This window comes from Notothenia coriiceps, unplaced genomic scaffold (assembly GCF_000735185.1).
Source record: "Notothenia coriiceps isolate Sejong01 unplaced genomic scaffold, NC01 NC01_scaffold00004049, whole genome shotgun sequence".
NCBI classification, from domain to species: Eukaryota; Metazoa; Chordata; class Actinopteri; order Perciformes; family Nototheniidae; genus Notothenia; species Notothenia coriiceps.
Genome location: NW_011336750.1, coordinates 283,393 through 303,393, shown reverse-complemented (window position 1 = coordinate 303,393; position 20,001 = coordinate 283,393). Strand labels below are relative to the sequence as shown.

General features: G+C 41.3%; 1 protein-coding gene across 1 annotated transcript in view; it reads left to right on the top strand.

Annotated features, from left to right (window-relative positions):
- The first annotated feature begins 216 nt into the window (after window positions 1-216).
- itpk1b (inositol-tetrakisphosphate 1-kinase b) overlaps window positions 217-20,001 on the top strand; it is a 27,448-nt gene continuing 7,663 nt past the window's right edge. Inside the window, exons 1-5 of the mRNA XM_010767006.1 lie at window positions 217-388; window positions 869-1,019; window positions 4,427-4,451; window positions 11,193-11,318; window positions 15,090-15,207. Coding sequence (XP_010765308.1) covers window positions 925-1,019; window positions 4,427-4,451; window positions 11,193-11,318; window positions 15,090-15,207 — 364 coding nt within the window. The 5' untranslated portion in view covers window positions 217-388; window positions 869-924. The remainder of the gene's footprint in view (window positions 389-868; window positions 1,020-4,426; window positions 4,452-11,192; window positions 11,319-15,089; window positions 15,208-20,001) is intronic.

Genomic DNA, 20,001 nt, shown 5'->3' with positions numbered 1-20,001 from the left:
ACAGAAAATTCCTACACTTACTTCTACTTTTGATTAAGTACACGATCTGAGTACTTCTTCCCCTCTGAATGCAAATTAATCGATAATGAAAGCACAGCATCACGTGAAATCAGGACAGGCTGTGATTCGACCGTCGGGAGTGGTATTTTCCGAGGCGCCCGTGAACGCAGCATCAGTCTCCTGGATCCTGGGTGTGAGCAGGCAGTTCAATCCAGAGACTGAGGCAGAAAGCACCAGGAACATCTCAACGTGAGTGCTGCTCAGCCTGTCATCTGTCACCTTGTTTGAAACTTCTCCTTCTCCACCGGACGGACAGAGAATGGGAAACTATCCCAGCTAGTTTCTGAAGAGGATACACATTCAGGGGGAGCTGTGCTAAAACTGTCAGGTTAGTTAACGCTAGCTCCCACAGCCCCTCTTGACGTAGTTACCGTTCAGTCAGTGGCTTCATCTGTTAGCCAGGTAGCCTTTGCTTTCCACCATTGGCTAATTAATTTAGTACGAGAAAGTGGTGTAAATCTGTTCAGCAATGTAACCATGGTCAGCCTTGTTAGCAAGCTAGCTTACGTTTCTTAGTTACCATCGGTTAGCGGTGCAGACTGTCACTGCCCAGCTTGCTAGCTAACATTAGCAGTTAGCAGAAATGGTCTGTGTGTTTCGCTGATGCTGAACTACACTTACTGTGGTGTTACCTTTTAAAAAACCAAATGATGTGTGAACCATGAGGGCACTAGTAGAAAGATAGAAAGCGCCACTTCTGGCTGTGTTTGAGTAACGCAAACCGAGTGGTGGACTTCAGTGTACCTTCATTGCTTGTTGCTGCTAGGTTAACGTCATAGTGTGGCTTCCTGTTGTTTCGCCTGTACAGGTTGAGCCTCCAGTCACACCATTTACCTCCAGAGCAGGAACCGGAGCACATTGGAGATGCAGACCTTCCTGAAAGGCCGGAGAGTCGGCTACTGGCTCAGCGAGAAGAAGATGAAGAAGCTGAATTTCCAGGCCTTTGCCGATTTGTGCAGGTATGTGTGGATACAAAGCATTTAATGTTTTAATAATCATCAACAGTGTATTCAATTGTTTATTAAGAGGTGTGCTGACATACACTGCACTTCCTCTTAGTGACTCCATGGTAAAAAGGGACATTATTATCTCTTCCTCTCTAAACCCTTTTCATTTGCACTTTCTAATTCATACTTGCACACAACAACCCATGTCTGTTTTTAAGAATTTGAGGTTTTGCCCAAACTACAAGGCCTGTGGCTGCTGTGCTACTTTTGTAATGCTTGCCCCGAGGGAAGGTGGCTATAGCAAGAGTCAATTAGTGTTGTAGAGCTTGTTTGCCATGATTTAAGTCAGTGCCTGTTGAGACAAAAGGTTCAGGGAAAGTGTGTAAGTAGAATTATTGACAGTGGCCTAAGGTGCATGTGTAATAGGATAAACAGCCACAACTGGTGTTATTATGTTGCTAATTCTCCTGAAGCATAAAACTGTATGCTATGTGTTTGGAAAGAAGAACAATATTTCTGCCGACGTGTTGATTTTATATCTAAACCAGAATATGTGCTCCCATCCCACAGAGTTAACCTTTGCTCAATACAGTATCTTATAATTCTTGTACTTGGAGCAGAACGGTCATGGCCTTGTGTCTCTAGTTGTTGGATGTTTAATCGTCTACGAAAAAAACACTTATCTGTTGAGATGCATAGTCATAACATGAATTTGTTCAAGGGTGTACGTCCACTGTAGCTTTGATTTGTTTGCCCAGCGTTGAGAGTGGCAGCTATATGAGATGGTTATGTATGTATGGATGAATGATATTTTTGTTGTAGGTTATACTTCTCAAGGCCAAGTAAAATCTTATATTAGGTCTTATAAAGTAGGGTATTTCCTCAGGATGAGTGAACTCTCCCTCACTGATTTACAATAGCTACTATAAGTTTAATGGACTGGGGATTGGCTCCAAGGTATGGCAGCAGACTTTTTATTACTTATTGCCTAGCTGCCTGTGCTGTATGTGGGCCGCAGTGTACTGGAAAACACAAACAATCAGAGACCAACAGTGTGGGGAAAATGGAGAAAAAAGTATGAATCCGACAGTCTTTCTGGTGTGTTCTGGTAGGTCAGGTGTGTTGTCACTGAGCGTGCATTATAGCAGGCATTTGCTTCCTTCTTTTTTTTCTGGAGGGTTGTTGCCTCACAAAGCATCCTGGTTGAGCCAACCTAAATTACCACAGTGTAATCCACAAAACATTTTATTTATTCTTGAATCTCCAAGTAACCACTCTGTCCCTCCATCCTACCTATCCCCATTCTTCCATTAAAAACTGGAGAGGGTTGTTTAATCTGAAGGGAGGGGGCCAAGTGTTAGAAAGTGTAATTAGTGACTAGAGATTACAAATAACTATTCCAATGAATGGCCTTTATGCAGGAACAATAACACATTCCAACCCATTTAAAAAGTCAATGTGATTGTATCATGTATTTGATTACCTCTTGAATACCTCCCACTCGTTACCCACTGGAACCTGTCTCATGGCTCTCCTCTTCTTCTCATCATATGACACGCCTAATAGTTTAGAAAAGGTTTCCTTGGCCATATCACTCTCTTTGAATCCCATTTCATGCCCTTTGATTTTCCTTCACAAATAGATTGGGGAAGTGTTTTGACTTGTAAGGCTTTATAATCAAAGATGAACCAAATGTTTCATCTTAAAGGGAATATGCCAATATCAAACTCCACTAGTGTTGAAGCAGGTTCTCTCCCTCTCATCATGTGGCATGCAGCTGACGATGTGAGTGCTTCAGTGTGGGGTCTGGCCTGTCTCGTGCAGCTGGACTTACTGGATGCCTGCTGGTCAGAGCCACTTAGGATTATATTTTTATCCCTTGGGTCTCACACAACTACGTAGAGGCTTCCTAGTGACTCACATACAGTATAATTGATCTGGAAAAAATCAATGCCCTTGAAAACAGCCATGCTTAGCATCTTTGGCTAATATACAAATATATTCATTGACTAATGTCAAGGCAAGGCCACTCTATTATAACAAGTCTGATGAGATTATGTTGAGCTGCACCCACTGTATGCTTGTATGTTGTCTTTCAGCCAAATTATATAATATACTTCAGCGATGAGAGGATTGTGATAAATTCAAATCTGTGGCGGGTATCACTTTCAAACCCTTTGTCATGTAAAGAACTGGTTGCATTGATTTAAAAGAAGCACGGGATCAAAGTTTCTAACAGCCCAAACCGGTAATGTTGCTTCACCTGTTTGGCCTACCTTATTTGACTCCACCCGATGTTTGTTTGGCAAACATTCTCGAATACACCCATGTGTAGACTTTGTAATCACTTGTTGTCATGCAGAGCCATGTTTATGGTGTACCATAAATACCTAACTTTAGGGTTACAGTTTATGGATATATAATACTGCATGCCATTAAGAAACGGTTTAATAAGAAGTGTATGTTCAAAAAGTTGTGGCCTCGGCTTCTTCTCCTCCATCCTGTTCATTCTGCTGGCTCTGTAACAATATATGAGAGCAGCAGACGATCTCCATATCTGAGATGGGATGAAACTAAAGGCCCCATTCACGCCACATGAAACACGCCAGCTGCAGTATTAAATATCCACATTGTTGTGAAGTGTTGAATGGCTGTGCTGCTGTTACCATGGGACTGTAACCTCAAAAACAACTGGGCTGGACAGGCTCTGTTGGTTATGCTGCTGCACTGGTTTTGTGTTCATCGTAGAGCTGCAACTATTAGAGGACTAATCGACTTATTTGTCTAAAATAAAATATATTAAACGGAATATCTAAAACAGGACATTTACAGACACCATCTTGGATTTTGATAAACTGAGATGGAAAATGTGTAGTCCAATCTATAAATCTTGTATATAATCTGCAGATTGATCAAAACGAATCTTTATTTACAGCCCTTAAACATTGTAAATGATTGGTGATTAACTGCTGTGTATTATTGGAGGTTAAGGGAAGAGTCCAGGTTCCACATTAGTGCTGCTGATAGTCACCTCTGCCAACATCTCTTGTAGTAGTCCACTGGTTGCCAATAATTCAGGTTCATTGCTGCTTTATTTTTGACATCAAGAGGCTAATGTCTAACTTTTCCTTAGTGAGTTTAACCTTTTCTGTCTTGGAACTGTTATATATTTATATATATAAATAAATAACATATATTTCATGTGCAAGTAATAAATATGTTTTGCCTCACTTTTTCCCCTGAGAAACTGAAAGGAGAGCGCAGGCATCCTCCCCTGTAGTGCCTGAGCCTGAAACACATTTATACAACATCCTTCATATTAATACCTTTGGGTACTTTTGATGTATAGCAGTGTGTTTTTATGACTTTCAGTTTATTTTTGGTAAAATATTAACAGTTAATTTTTTCTTATGTTTCAGGAAAAGAGGAATAGAAGTTGTTCAGGTAAGTGGACAACAGGTTGTTTTTGCCTGATACTTTTTTAAATGTACATTTGTGTTAAGATGCATTTTATTGTTGGTTTGAGGTAGAGTTGTGACCAAGCCTTCTACATACCTAATGTAGTTGCTATACACTTGCTATTTTTGGTCGTAAACACCGTAGGGGAGAGTACCAGACTAGGCTATGTTCATTGTGAAGCTGTGGTGTAATTCATCTCAGTACAATATGGCCTCTCTTTTTAGACTGTTGTATGTGAGAGCAATCTACTGTACTATACGGGCAGTGGCTACTCATTCTGTGAGTGTATAGCTGCAACAATGTGTGGTTGAAAAGCTTTTTAAAAGCTTCTAGATGTACAGTATCTGACCTACACCAGTTTTTCTAAAATTGCAAAAATGTGATCATTTAAAACTCTTGACAGATCACTTAATGTATTCTATATGTACCCTATGGTTTCACCCTAAAGAAAGAAAATCCTCTAGCTCCAGTAATTACTTAGCTGAGGTAAAAGAGGTTGCTGAGTTTTGTTCAGGTACATACAAGCCCCCGGGGTAGTGAAAACTGCTGTCTGGGGCACAGTACTCTGCATTGAGTAAGTAAACAGGGCACATACAGCAGCATAGTAACAATTGTTACTAAGTCCTGGGAGCTCAGTGTTGACAAGTGCTTGTCAGTTAAATAGATTTCTGCAATTCAGGAGGAAAGCAGCCTGCCTTTCTCTCAGCCTCTGTTTTTCTTTCTTTAATGCTGTCTCATGTGTTCTTGTTCGGGGAGGGGTTTTCTTTCTTCCTTTGATTTGAGGTTATTTTTTTCCTTTCGCTGTTCTAGCGATATCAGCACACCCAGAAAGAGCCTTGTCCTGGGAATAGTCCCAAAGTAAGCAGGGCTTTGTTTCCCACCGTGCATTCAGTCACTCCTGAGAGGATTCTCAAAAACTCTCAGCTCGGGGAACCCTGGGACTTGAACAACCCTCTGGCCTTCCCCATTAGAACAATCTTTCTAGCACTACCTGTTGACCACCAAGTTTTTTTGTCTCATCTTACAAACCACCATAAACGTTGTATTTGTTTCCCCTTAACTGTCCCTGCTAATTGAGAATGCTCAGTTTACTCTCAGAGGTATGTCTGAGTTTACAGCTGTGACTCTGTTGCCTCAGACGCACCCAGAGCCAGTCAGTGCCTGTACCGTCAAGGCTGCATCACAGGCCAAGATAATGGTAGCCGTTGTAATGCTTTGGCCTTGTTATGCAAGTCTGTGTACAAAGCTGTCGTCTCTTATTTCACTCGTGAATTTTGAGCCCAGCATTCCCTAGACCTTTCCTTGGACTGTTAGTGCGCAGTTAATGAAGCAGTTCTAATGTCAGATCATGTGTGTGGTATTCGGTTTTTCTATTTGTAATATTCTATGCTATAATGTATGTGTATTTGTAAATATGTTATGTTATTTTAAGCCCAATTTTCACAAAACTTAAGACAAATGTCCACATTGAGAAAGTAATTGAATGCATTAATTGATTAAACCTCAACAAAGAAGAGTCCGAGATCAGAGTGATAAGGACATAGTAGAAAGGGATATCAGGGGAAAGGAAGCCGTTGGTACATTACACAATCTAAAAGTTGTCTGGCACTACTATTGCAGATTAAGTGTGTGTGTTAGGTGGGAGTGTTGCTGTTTCGTGGATACATCGCCTATTTAACCTTCCCTAGAAGGCTGTGGTAGAACATTTATCTCTTGCAGCCATTTGAATCACCTAACCTTGTCCCTGTGGTCAGACAGACTCACTGATGATAACAACTCAACCTTGGTTATCCACGGATCAACTAACCCTAGGCGTTTTGTCTGGCAGATTAAACCATTAGTCCATCTTGATTACCTATGCTTCATTACAAGCTAATTCACTTAATTTGTGTTTGCCGAAAACACATTTCTTAGAATAACGGTTAAGAGCCTAAACCATAAATGAATCGGCTAAACTTGTAGGTTTTCATTATTTGTCAAAGTAACTGAAAGTATGAAGTTGCCATTTTTTTTTTTTTTGGATAATGTGTTTGGAATCTTTCACGGTTTTCTGACATCTTAAACAATATAAGTAACCGATTATCAGAAAATAATGTTAAGATTAATCGATAAAGAAAAAATACTTGTCTGTTGCCCTCAAGGGAATCTTTTTTTTTATGATGTATAGATATTTGATATTGCACCCCCACCTAGCATTATATGTTATTAGCCGCAAGAGGTTGGATCCTCCAGAGGGTTGCCAGTAGTTATGACGTCAACCTGTGTGAACAGATCTTCGCTAAATCTGGCAGCCCTAGGGAGCTCAATTTGAATTTCCATTTGTAGTGTGGGAAACCATCTACATGTATACCCATCAGGACTGACAGAAGTGAGAAGGAACAGATGGCACTTTTGTTTGACTTTACACGATTGCTCCTTTAGCCTCTAGCATCTTTCCACTCTGGCTCTTTTTTATAAGTACCCCATTATCACGCTCACCTTCTCATCCCTCAAGGCCTCCTCTCCCTCATCCAAATGATTTTGCAGCAGCTCATCAATACTGACCCCTTAGCCTGGAGCTCATGATAGCTATCCCCCCCGGTCACAGAGCGGATGAGATTAACTCACCAGGCTCGGCCTCGAGTAAGCCAATATTCGCATTATGAGAGACAACCCGTCACAGCAAATGGACAGCGAGTGGGCTGTCCTTAAGAAGTTATTGAGTTACTTTTTCTGTTTAATATATGCTAAGTGCTTACTAGAAATGACCAGATGAATTTCCGGCATGCTAACTGTATCACACCCACATATTGAATATGTGGAGTCTGACAAATAGAGATTATCTTTATATGGTATTTATTGATCCTCCAGTGCACCACCACCCTCCAAAGACATTTGATTGGTGACCAGTATTTGTAATCACTATATAGTTTGGTGTTTTAGGAGTCTTGAAGCCAAGAGGAAGTTGATATTAATCAATTTTACAAAGATGATTTCAGTGTGACTTCCCTGATAGCTAATTTTTTCATAGACCTGGCAGAAGTCTCGTTCCTTCCAAATAAGTTATTTTTCATCTATAATGACCAATCCTATTACCACAAATGTATTATAAAACAATCTAAAGCTAGCTCAAACATCTTCTGTTAATTAAATATTTTAAAGAATACTCAAGAGTATTCATTGATAAACACTAACAAGGGAGTTGCCTCATCCAGTGCACAACATAATCAGTGAGAGGACCAGGGAGTCAGAGTGGACGGCCATTAGCCTAATGAGCTCCAGTTTGAACCTCTATATGAAGATCCACGCTCATGTTCATCCCTTCTCATGTTTAGTCTTGTACATGATGAGAGGTGTGGCCAGCATCATTTTACTACGACACGTATATTTTTCTTACACAAGGGTGTCGAGTGCTGCAGGCCATAAAATATAAATCATTCATCACCTGTCTGTCTGGCACTGTGGGCAAGTCTGACAACAAAGCAAAAGCCAGGTGAGATGAGATCCAGCTGAGAGCAGAGACATCTAAAGGATGAAGCTTCTCTATGGCAACACTTCAGCAGAGACAAATAACTGCTGATGGCTGATGCAGTTTGCGCTACCATACATGTACACAATTATGTCAAAAACTGACGTCCGCATGTCAGCGCTTTCCCTAATGTTTGCGCCAAATCATTCCTTAGCTTCCCCTGGGGCATAGCTCCGGCCACCATGAAGAGACATCAAAGCTGAAATATATTGTCCCTGACCTACCCTCTCCCTCCAGGATCTAGCGTGTTTTCTAGGCTGTCCATCAATACCATGTCCCATTGCTCAGTCCCAGAGGGATGTGCAACAACGTCAGCTGACATTTCTGCTTTTAACATTTAGCAGGACATCAGTGGGTTTTTTGCATGATCTCCAAAGCAGGGTCATTCTGTCTACGCATGAGGAGACGAGAGTTTCATCCTCTGTGATGTGTCTTTGCCAGTGGGTGTTGACCCCGGTGATGTAGAGTCCTGTTTTGTGAAGGGGCCAGGCTGTGGATGGGCCCTCAGTGTTGTGTAACCAAAAGATTTAAAGCCATGCCTCACTGGTTTACACTGACAGGGCTAGCTAGACAGACAAGGAACCACTCTGGTTTTTACACGTGCCTCACCTCACTGCTGAGGCCCTGTCACCACTGCTGCTCATAGTGTTGTACTGTAAACACAGTAATTGTTTATCCTCAGGTGACAAGACGTTTTTATAGTGTTGGTTTACCAAGACTGTGCTACTAAGGTCATGCCAGCCTGTTTCTGTTTTATGCATCTGCCATATACCACACGTTTGTCCACCACATGATTCCTGATAAACCAGCTGGGCAACAGCGTCTGCAAAGAGAATTTTCACTTCTCAGATTTTGGGTATATCCAAAAAAAGACATATGCTGATAAAATATTTTAGCCATATTTCCCACACCTAACGTCAGCCCTCCCTTAGCCCCAATCATACAGATTTGCACTCAATTTGAAAATGTTGTCTGTGTCAGTTCCTTTGCCAGAGCAACTTGGCCTTGTATACATTTTTGGAGCTCTCGTTGGCATATTGTTTTTGAGCTGGAGGACGTGTTTCTACTGGCAGCAGGAATGGAGCGGAGCAGAATGAGATTCCAAAGTGTTAAGATGGGCAGGGAAAGACATGCCGTGTTGATGTAGCATAATGGGCTCTTAAAGACATGCCGCTTGACTTCCACATTAGAAGGTGTGTTGGCATTTCTTGCATGTTAGCATAGCGTGCACATACTTTATGATGTGTATTGTAAATTGGGCCTGGTCCACGCAGCTGTACATTTAGTTCCTTTTGATAAATCCCTTCCAAGAATACAGTAGATAAATCAACTGATATTCACCAGGTTTACACTGTGCCAATTGGTTCCTGAGGGGAAGACCAAGGGTAGGCTAATTAGTCATCTATCCATCACAATTCTCACAATTATTAACCAGGAAATGTTAGCTTTACTGACAGTTTGACAGCCCTAAACCAACTGAAACTCTGTACACTTTTACAATTCTTGCATTGATCCACACCAGTGTGACTAAGGTGTGTTCGCTCTCAGTTTGCGTACTATCTAGACAGCATAAAGCACCGTGGGGTCCTTCCCGGCTCTGGCTTATTGGCAGAGGGTTTGACTCATTGTCTTTTGTCTGTCACGATTAGGTGATCCCCATTTGCTGATTAGATACTGAGTAACTTTAACGCAAATAGTTGATATTACGCAACAGCAGCACTGAACCAACACAATGAGCTCTTTTTGACACCATCAAATCAGTGCAATGTTCTGTATCTGATTTTAGTTGCACTGTCTATTAGTCCCATCATTTCATTTGACATATTTAATGGGTCATTATCTGCTGCTAAATTATTTGGCACAGTACCTTAGTGTAATAAAAATAAGTTGTATTACTCACGTTAGGAAACACATGGCTTAAGGTTAGTTACTTTTTCAGTATATTAAGCTTAGCCACGTTTTGAAGGCAGCTTTATCCGTGTGATAGTTTGTGTTTCTTTCACACAACCCTCCCTCTCAACTCAAAAGGTCCTTAATGTAGCACCAAAGAGAAAAGAGTCGTCACTCCAAGCAGGCTTGGATCTTTCTAACTTTGAGGCTTGTTTCTCACACCGACCTCACACAACCCACTTCTGAGCAACACATTGGACACATTCAGCCTGAATCTAGGCCTTTTGTGAATTTAGATATGGTAATTCCATTAGCAGAGGACTGGTTGCTTAGGACCAGCATTGCTCTTTATCTCATGTAATGTTGCTACGTGTTTGTGTGTATGTCTGTGCAAGCGCTGACCTACATAAGTCTTATCACTCTTGGAGAGCAGCTTTGACTACTTGTGAACTACTTGGCCAGGGCAGTCAGTCTTTCAGCTGCAGTAAACTTCAAACGCATGCTAATTTAGCATTTTCTCAGAGGCTGTCGAATATGCTCAGCGACACTGGAGGTCTGGCCAGAGGGAGAGAAAGTTTCTAACTTATAGTAAAATATATGGCACCAGAATCCTGTTGGAGTAATTCAAAACAAATGCAACATAAACTGGCTGCACTAAAGTTGGAGCTATAAATAAGGAAGAAATTGATTTAGATTCAGTCCCTAATGCATTTTTATAACCAGAGAAATAAAATAAAATAAATGTTTGTTTCCTCGAGGAGAGCTATGAGAGAGGGTGGAGAGATTGCCTTTTTCTGCAGGAATTAGACGGACTGGGAGTATAAATAAAGGGGACAATAGCAGGTTGAGGATTTTCCAAAGTAGGTGGTAATTGTATCTCCTAGTGCATGTACTTCTATAACGAAGCAGGCCCAGTACATATTTTAAACTTCCCTCTTGCCACAGCAACAATGATTTGGCATCAGTTAAGGAGAAGTGAGGACAAGATGGCAGTTTGACTTGGGGTCTGTAAGGATTTAATTATTGTCAAAAGCATGCCATACTGCCTGTAAAAACATACTTTTGATTTGTATGAGGTATTCTGGAATCAAATACTATACTCCAAGTAATAGTTGCAATGTAATGCTGCAGTTTTATCTAGGCCGTTAACCAAATGCAACGCTCTGCAGCTAGGAGACACTCTTTGCTGTTTTGAAAAACGAAAAAAAAACATGGATATTTATGGATGATTGTTTTGGTAAACCATTTCTAAATGTGATAAATGAATACCTTAGTGGAGAAGCTTGTGCACAATAACCTTTGGTTCATGGCTATCCTCCTCTCTTCAGCTGGACCTCAGCCAGCCTCTGGAGGAGCAGGGTCCTCTGGACGTCATCATCCACAAACTGACCGACCTCATCCTGGAGGCGGACCAGAATGACTCGCAGGCCGTGCTGCTGGTGCAGAGAGTACAGGTACGCCTCTTTCTTCTTCTCTCGTTTCTGCCCAAGAGTATAATGGGATGTATAGAAGTCACAATGTCTTGTCAGACTTGTGATATAATTGACTTATTCTTTGAACAGGTCGTTTTTGATTTAAAGTACATTTTTGCAATTTCAGTTTATGTTGTTGTATGAATTGCAAATATCTTGTATGTCTGCTTGATTTCAGACAACATTTAATATCAAACAACTTTCACTTCTTTGCTTAAGGAAAGAGCAACAAAAGATTGTAAATGATATCCAGGTCCAATCAAACGGAGCCAGATCTTAAAATGGAGAAAAGGCTCTGGATAGCATTGTCTGTAGCTAACTGCAGCACTGCACCGGGCAGTACATTTATGGATACAGGCTTTTATGTTTATATGTAAATGTTCCAAATCAAGGAATCAAACAGAAAGGTCTAAGAGTCTTAACATAGCTCCAGGAACATTAGCAGCTGAATTTGAGCATACAATTATAGACTCACACTGTAAAACATGATTGCTTTAAGTTATTCAATAGTTCTTCCTGTACTTCCTGAAGTGAGAAAAATCTCACTTAGATGGCAGGTCACATCTCCAAATCAGGTGCTGTGAGCACACTTCAGAAAAATGTGTGTGTGTGTGTGTCTCTGTGTACTCAATAATCCAGCAGTGTTAGAGGGTGTTAAAATTAATTTCGCTCCACCAGCTCATACCCAGTCCATAGCCTCTCTCTCTCTCTCTCTGAATGAGTCAGAGGAGCTATTAAGATTATCAACAACACGTATCTCTGTCAGCCTGTACCTGTTTAATTAGGAAAGACAAACGTGTCAGCGTGGGGAAATCACTACTAAACAGGTCAATATATTACATCTAGCTGCATTTGCACAACTTTATGGCCCTCTAGGAGTCTAGGTCATAGTGAAGCAAATGCACACACCTTGTTTTTTGTAAAGATCTGTGATAAAGAAGCTTCTTAGAAAAAACATATAGAAGTATTTATACCCACCTTATCAGATGGCAGGCAACAATGGTGACTGTGGAAAATTACACATCAGAGGTGAACTTTGACACAGGCATAGACAAGTAATACATACAAGTATGTGTTGTTATATTTGACAAAGCATGTTCGATAAAGGATCCATTATTTGACCATTGACACATTTCAAATGTGTGCTTTTACTCATTTTCTCTGGTTTTATCACTTTAATTTTTTTTTTTATTATTTGTGTCAAAACTAGCTATTTTAATAAGTTACAAGTTTTTTTTACCATTTTCTCACATTTAAAGACAAATCATTTATCATGTTTATTAAGAAAATAGAAGGACAGTGTAACCTGCCCAAAAACGGTGCTTTTCTTTGTTTGCTTCCCAATTTGAAATGTTCCAACTATTATCTCAACTAGCTCACTGCTAAGCTCTATTAGCCCCCTGGAACTATTTGTATTCTAATAATTGTCAACCCCAAATACTTCAGAGCTGCTTTGAAGTGATAAAGTAAAATCCATTTAAATCACCACTTAGTTTTGCCCTTATATTCTAGGTGCTTTGTAATCAGGTGTCACGATACTTTGGCTGGCTTTGTTGCTTCTTCTCCAACACCTGAAGACACATGGCACGTTTTGTTCTCCTGTCCCCGTTCTCAATACAACCTAACTTTGTATAGCTGTTGTCATCATTTAGCTAGTTTGGCCTGAGCGTCGCCAGTAATGTGAACTGACACAAATATTTCTCCCACGGCTAAGTATCAGGGGGAACAGTTGTTTGTGGAGCCATAACTGAAGTTGAACGTTTAGTTTTAGTCCGACAGTGTCATTCCTTCACTCACCAATTAAAAGTTATGACTGCAGAGGAATGCTGGATCAAGTATCAGCTGTTGAATCAACATCACAGCTTTGTGGCTCATTCCTCTTTAGTTCGGGTTATTTACCTGAACGCAGCTGTCATCTGTCTTTACATTTGTGTTGAGATATAATCGCTGGTGCATTCCTAATATGACGCAGCTGTGATTAGAATTGCCCTTTAGTGTGGTGGAGGGAATAAGCCATCCTCTGTATAATACTCCTTTATTTGAAACAAAATGTCAGGCTGGGATGCGCTCGGGTGATTCAATGGCCTGAGGCGCAGTGGACCTGGGACAAATATTGACATGATTTTAGAGTTGCATGTTTACGGCCCTGTTTTTATTAGTTTGCTGACCTTTAAGGTAATGTTGGCTATTAACATAATAAACGTATCAGTCTGTTGTGCATCTCTATGATCCAGAGCATATGTCACTCTAGCTGATGTGGTGAATCACAGCCATCTGGTTGGTTGTGGTTCATATAAGTGGTCAAATTGCTAATCAAATTTTGGTTTAATGGTGGCCTGTTGCGTCACAGACATGCTTTAAAGCCAGTAGCACAGAATAGCTCCTCTGCTGACTATATTCTCTGAGATTTCAAACCTGTTTTCCCCCCGATGGAAACCAATCCTTCAGGAATAACTAAAAGAAAAAGTGCAGCCTTAACACCCCCGCTCTTCCACCTACAGTGACATATGTCTGGCTCTTTCCTCTCTTAACACCTGCTCTCCAGTGCTCCTCTCCCTCTCTCCTCCCCCTCTTGTCTGTGTTTAATGTGAATCTCCTTCTGAGATGCAGAACTCAGTAAGTGACCGTCCTTATCAGTGGAGTATTTCTCTAAAAGCCTTGGAGATTAGTTTGGATTTTTCTTGTTGGCGGTAGCATGTTTGACTTGCATAATCGCTCAACTGGCTTTGGTCAGCATTGCTTGTAAGATCCAGGCAAATCCTGCAGATGGGTCTACCATGGCATTTACACTGCATGCATCAATGTGTGCATAAGAGTTCGTTCGCAAATAGGATTTTTTTCTTTTACCCTCTACTTGTGCGTTTGATGTCTCGCATTGCCGCATTTGTTTAATATAATGCAAGCAGAGCTGTAGAGCGGGGTGTTTGTGTGATGTGCGGGTCAGCCAGCTCCTCCTGACAGTTTGTGAGTCAGTAAAAAATGGCTGGGAAGGGACGGTTGGCAGGGAAATCCACAGAGCAGAGTTGGAAATGTGGAGGGCATGCAGAGCTGCAAAATGGAGAGGAGGTGTTGCGGGGACAGAGCCAGAGGAGAGCCAACGAGAGGAGAGAAGGGTTGTGCAGTTATGTAAAACAGCTAACCTCACGCTGACCTCACGCTGACCTCACGCTGACCTCATGCTGACCTAACAGCCGGCCATGCAGAGATGTACTGATGTAACCTACACACACCCACTGGCACACAGCTCATGCTGTTTCTAGCTCACATGTCCACAGAGTCAGGAATGTTGACCCTTCAACTCTGTGTTTTTATTTATATGTAGTTCAAAATATTTGTTAAACATTTCTAATTTGTCTGAATGTATTTTTGTGTTTGTCATAGAGTTCCCTTCTAGCACATTTAATGTACTTTTTTATTAATGATTAATCCGTTGATACTTTCTTTTTAACAATTGATTCATTGTGTACTCTAAAGAGGTTTTTTTTTAGATAATGGAGAAAAATTCCCTTTTGATATTTCCAGATCCAATGAAAACGCCCTCAAAGCTTTTTTATATTTGACCAACAGTCCAAAACCCATCATTTCATTTTGGATATATGGATGTTTAGCGCTATTTGCTTTTAGTGATAGTGGTTGTAAATCGGGTATTGATAGACTAGTGTTTAGTTTTTCTGTAATGATTTTTTTTCTAAATACAAACTAAATTAAGTTTAAAAAAAACAACATTAAGACGTTTGCATCTCTGTGTTTCAGGACTACATTGATGCCCACCCTGAGACCATTGTCCTGGACCCTCTGCCAGCCATCCGAACTCTGCTGGACCGCTGCAAGTCCTACCAGCTCATCCACAGGATAGAGAGCTGTATGCAAGGTAAGACCTTTCATGTCACACTTGTGCGTATCAATCTTCAAGTAACTGTCCCACGATAACCCTATTAACACATGTTCTGGTTAGCGACAGACAGCGCAAGTAGTCTCTACGTCGCTAAGCTTTGCCCAACCCTATTTCAGAAGACATGTTAATCCACACACTTTTTAATAGGCACATGTACATTCAAATAATCTTGTCTAACACATAGGTGCTTCATCAATTCTACCATCATTTTTTTTATGTGCAGCTTTTGTTGAAAGAAGTTGACTCAATCACATTTTCATTTTAGCCGCTACAGTTCCAGTGCTGTTAAATGTTACCGTTTAATACGCGTTTCTAATCTTTTTTCCATCATATCTATATCAAAATACTGCAGCCTCTAACATGAAGACAGTTTTAACAAAAAGGAAATGTTAAAAACTAGAATTTACTGCAGGACTTTTGTATTAGATTTATTTAGCTAGCTTCCAGACTGGCAATCAAGTGTTTTCTGCTGTGTTGCATGACCGTGTCGCCCACCTCTTACTCTGTATACGGTCAATACACAGTGTGTCATCGGTTCAGATAAGGTAAACACCCTGATCACAGTCCTGATTGTTGTATAAAAGCAGAAGTTGTTTTAAACAATGAAGGAGCTGTTGATTCCATGGACGGACTTCTACCTTACGTAACATGTCTGATGTTATTGAAGGGGAAGTGTCGTGCTAACTGCGGGTTCTCTGTCTTTCCTCTTTGCTTCCAGAAGGGAAACATAGATAACATACGACGGCGCTGTCGAGTCACTCTTGAATTATGTTACTCGATGCTTCCGAGCAGATGTTTAATTTGTGCCGGCAGGGTGCTATGCTGATATAATAATTCCTCTCCTCCATTTCCCCCCTGCCTGAACCCTGTATAAACTTGGCTCGGTGCAGGTTTGTCACTGATGGATCTGAACTTGCCTCCAATCCGGTCCAACACCTTCCTCTGTCTCTAATGCCATAAACTATTCAGCAGTAGAAATCTTTTGGCTGGAGGCGCAGTAATGCAATGACGGCTGGAGCACATTCCCTACCCACACACACACTGTAAACACACCTGTGACTCATCCACATTTCCTTTAACCCCATACAAGGCAGGGAAACCTTTTACCAATTACTTCACGTGCGAGGAGAGACCACAGTCAGAGCAACAGATCAGAGGCGTTTCAGCATGTCCACACTGTCATTCCTTTCTTAAAATAGCACCACGAGAAGACGTCTTTTTATCCAAACAGACATGATGGCTGTTACGTCACAGAAGGTATAATCTCCAGCATTCCATCTTGCTCTGTGTATTAAGTCTGAAGAGGAAGATGGATTACTGGCTGAATTTATAGGAAGCTTCTTTTCTTTTTGCACTCTGCCTCCATTAATGCAAGTGGTGCTCTCTGCTCACACTTAGGCCTGCATACCAAACCTCCCTGACAATTGTGCTGGGTTAAGACACAAGCATGGAGTGCAAGTCATTATAATCCTACACCACACCACTGTGATTGTAGGAAAAACAACACTTTATTCAGACAGAAAAATAAGAGCGACTGAGAAAAACGGGCTCGAGTGGGGAAAGTCCACCTTGCTTTCTTAGGCAAAGCCACTTCCTCCTCCTTATCAGCAGAGGCCATGGAGTCCAGGAGCTGCTGCCAAGGCAACCCAGCACTAAAAGGCCGCCATGCTTTACAGTCTGCATTACTCAGAATAGTTCTCAGTTGGAAGAAGCACTCGAGATGCGCTCGTAATTTCTCTGGAAACCTTATTTTACAACAAGTGGTCTCACAATACATTTAGCTGTGATGCTCCGAGTTGTTTAAATTAATATAAAGTACAAGTCATCTAAATGTTACGTTTAATAGAAAATAGCGAGACAAGGGACACACAAGCACTAATGGATCAGTGATTCATAGTCGTGCTTATTGAATCTTTGGCGCTGCTCTGTTGTCCCACTTTGTTTTGTGTTTCCTATTTGAGCCAGTGCTAGGTAACTGTTTATGTTACTCAGTGGAATTTACTGGTTCCTGTGTATGCTTGAGTTGTGATACCTCGGACTGTTTTTAAAGACAGAAACAGTCGTCAAGTGAACCCTTTGATCAAACAAATCCCCTCTCAATGTGTTGAGCTTATTTCTCTTCAGCTCAGGATAAAATTAATGATCCTGAAAACAAATGGTCTTCCTCGTGATCAAACCTTTCTGGGCTTTCCCCCGTATATAAATCACACTGTGTGAAGGTCCCTATGCTAACATCAATGCACAACTCGGCAAGGACCAAGAGAACAAGTGTGCCATTTATGCAAGTGATCAATATTTAATTATAGTTACGGATTGACAAAGACAAACACAGAGACACTTTAGCACCACAACACTCAAAGAGGCAGCTGAAATGAAAATGCTTGTCAGGTATATGACACTCCTTTCATATCTCACCAAAGTAGGACTTACCTTTTTGTGAGAAAATTCGTAATAATAATAGATTTAATTTGTTAGCGCTTTTACAGGTGCTCAAAGACGCTTTACAGATAATAGTGAAGAAAAAAGAAAAGATAAGAAAGGAACAACAAATAAATATATAGTTAAAGTTAAAGTCAAATAATACAAAAACAATCACACATTAAAAGCCAGATTGAAGAGGTGAGTTTTTTGAAGGTGGTGAGGTCGGTGCAGTCTCTGATGGGTTGTGGGAGTGAGTTCCAGAGGGAGGGGGCAGCGACGGAGAAGGCTCTGTCCCNGTTGCGGTGCTCGCTGCTCCGCCCTTTGAGGCTCGAGGAGCAGACAGTGTGAGCTGTATTACTGGTGTCGTTTCCTGGTTGNAGTGAGTTCCAGAGGGAGGGGGCAGCGACGGAGAAGGCTCTGTCCCCCCAGGTCCGGTGATTGGTGCGGGTGGGGATGGATAGGAGGTTGGCTTCTGATGAGCGGAGGCAGCGGGAAGGGGTGTGGTGGTGCAGCAGGTCTGTGAGGTAGGGGGGGGCCTGATTGTTGAGGGCTTTGTGAGTAATGAGGACTTTGAAGTGGATTCTTTGACGGACGGGGAGCCAGTGGAGGTTCTGGAGGATGGGAGTGATGTGGTCTCGGGAGCGGGTGTGGGTGAGGAGGCGGGCAGCAGACTATTCATTCATCGACTCTTAATTGTTATTGGAGCGTAAGCCTCTTATATATTGGAAATTGCATTACTCTCAGAGCCGTGTTTGGAGTTCAATTTGAAATATTGGAAATCCTACTGCTTTGCCTCAGGGAGGGGAGGGGGGGCGCAGAGAGAGAGGATGCTGAGGTTTCTAGGAAACAAAGCTCTAAATAGCAACCAGCGAGTTCAGCCTTCCACCTAAACAACAGCGCACTTTATAAAGCTTAATGCACCAAAGGCAAAAAGAAAAAAATATGGGAATATACTGTATGATCAGTCATTTTTCTCTGTTCATTCATCGCCTATAAATTTGGAGTTGATTTGTTTTTGCTCATGAATATGATGTAGAGAGGAAAGACGGGATGTCCCGATGAGATAAAAGAACAAGAGAAACAAAAAAATCAGTGTAACAGAATAATGACATTTAAAAAGCGTCTCATGCAAGAGTCCCGTAAACGTCGTCCTCGGCTCCGCTGGGTCTGCTGTGAGCATGCAGTGTTTAGACAGTTTGAGATTGATCCCCCCCCCCACACTCCCCTTCACCCCCTTATCCCTAAAGCGTCCACCAGAGCCAAGCATGCACGCTATTGCAAACTTGGCCACGTTCGCTTATCCTGCATTCCCCGGTCTCTTTATTATAAATCCTTAACTTGGAACTCAAAAATGTTTTCCGTCTGACAGTCTTGATGTTTTTTTTTGTTTTTTTGATCAAATGTAAGCGCCATCAGTCTTTGGGAACTCAGTGATGTAATATAATGGGGATATTTTCCCCAACAGACTGTTTTCTGAAAAACATTTTGATGCTATTCCTGTCCTCATAAAATAACAGCAGTATGCTAAGTGTGGCTGGACCAAGAGCACAGATGACTGATGGGTAACCCTTCAGTCTTCCTGTTCCCAACAGTGACTTGTTGCAGAGCCAATGCTGGAACAGACCCAGCAGATGGAAAGGTTATCGAGCGCAGAACAAGTGTCTGTCTGTGAGAGAGAATAGGAGTATTCTGTGTCCGTCTGTCATGTAACAGCAAAAATAGAAACATTTGAACCATGCTAGATCAGATTATCAGGCACATTTATTCCTTTTCGCTGGGGAAAATACAAGTGTTCCTATTAGGAAATGAGTTTTGCCCATAGTGGTCAAAGTACATGTTGAGCTGCAGCGGAGCAACTTAAGCTGGAGGGCACAACAACAAGGTAAACACACAAAGGGTTTTCCCGATTTATAATGGGTTGGTGTCATAGATGTGATTGTCAAAAACCACCAATAACATTATTTATATATAAGAAAAAAGTTATCTAAGCAGTGTAAAGTGACATTTCCCCTTGAAATGAGTAGACTGGGGTTTTCTGTGAAATCTGTCCGATCACCTGACTGCTCACATCCGTTGTCCTGTTGGATGTATTTTAAGAAATGTTGTCTCATGCCTCCAGCAAGTGACGATACTAATTAATGAATACAATGTAGGGCTGTAACTATGCTTTAATTATACTAAATGTCAATCTTCAAATTGCTTTGTGGCTCTTTGGCTTGGAGAATTACTTGAACTTTATCAAATAAAAACCAAATAATGTATTGTTTGGTAATTATAGCACTGCATCATAACCAAAGCGGATGGTGGCCAAGACTACAACAACAATAAGCTGTAATTATCCTTAATTAT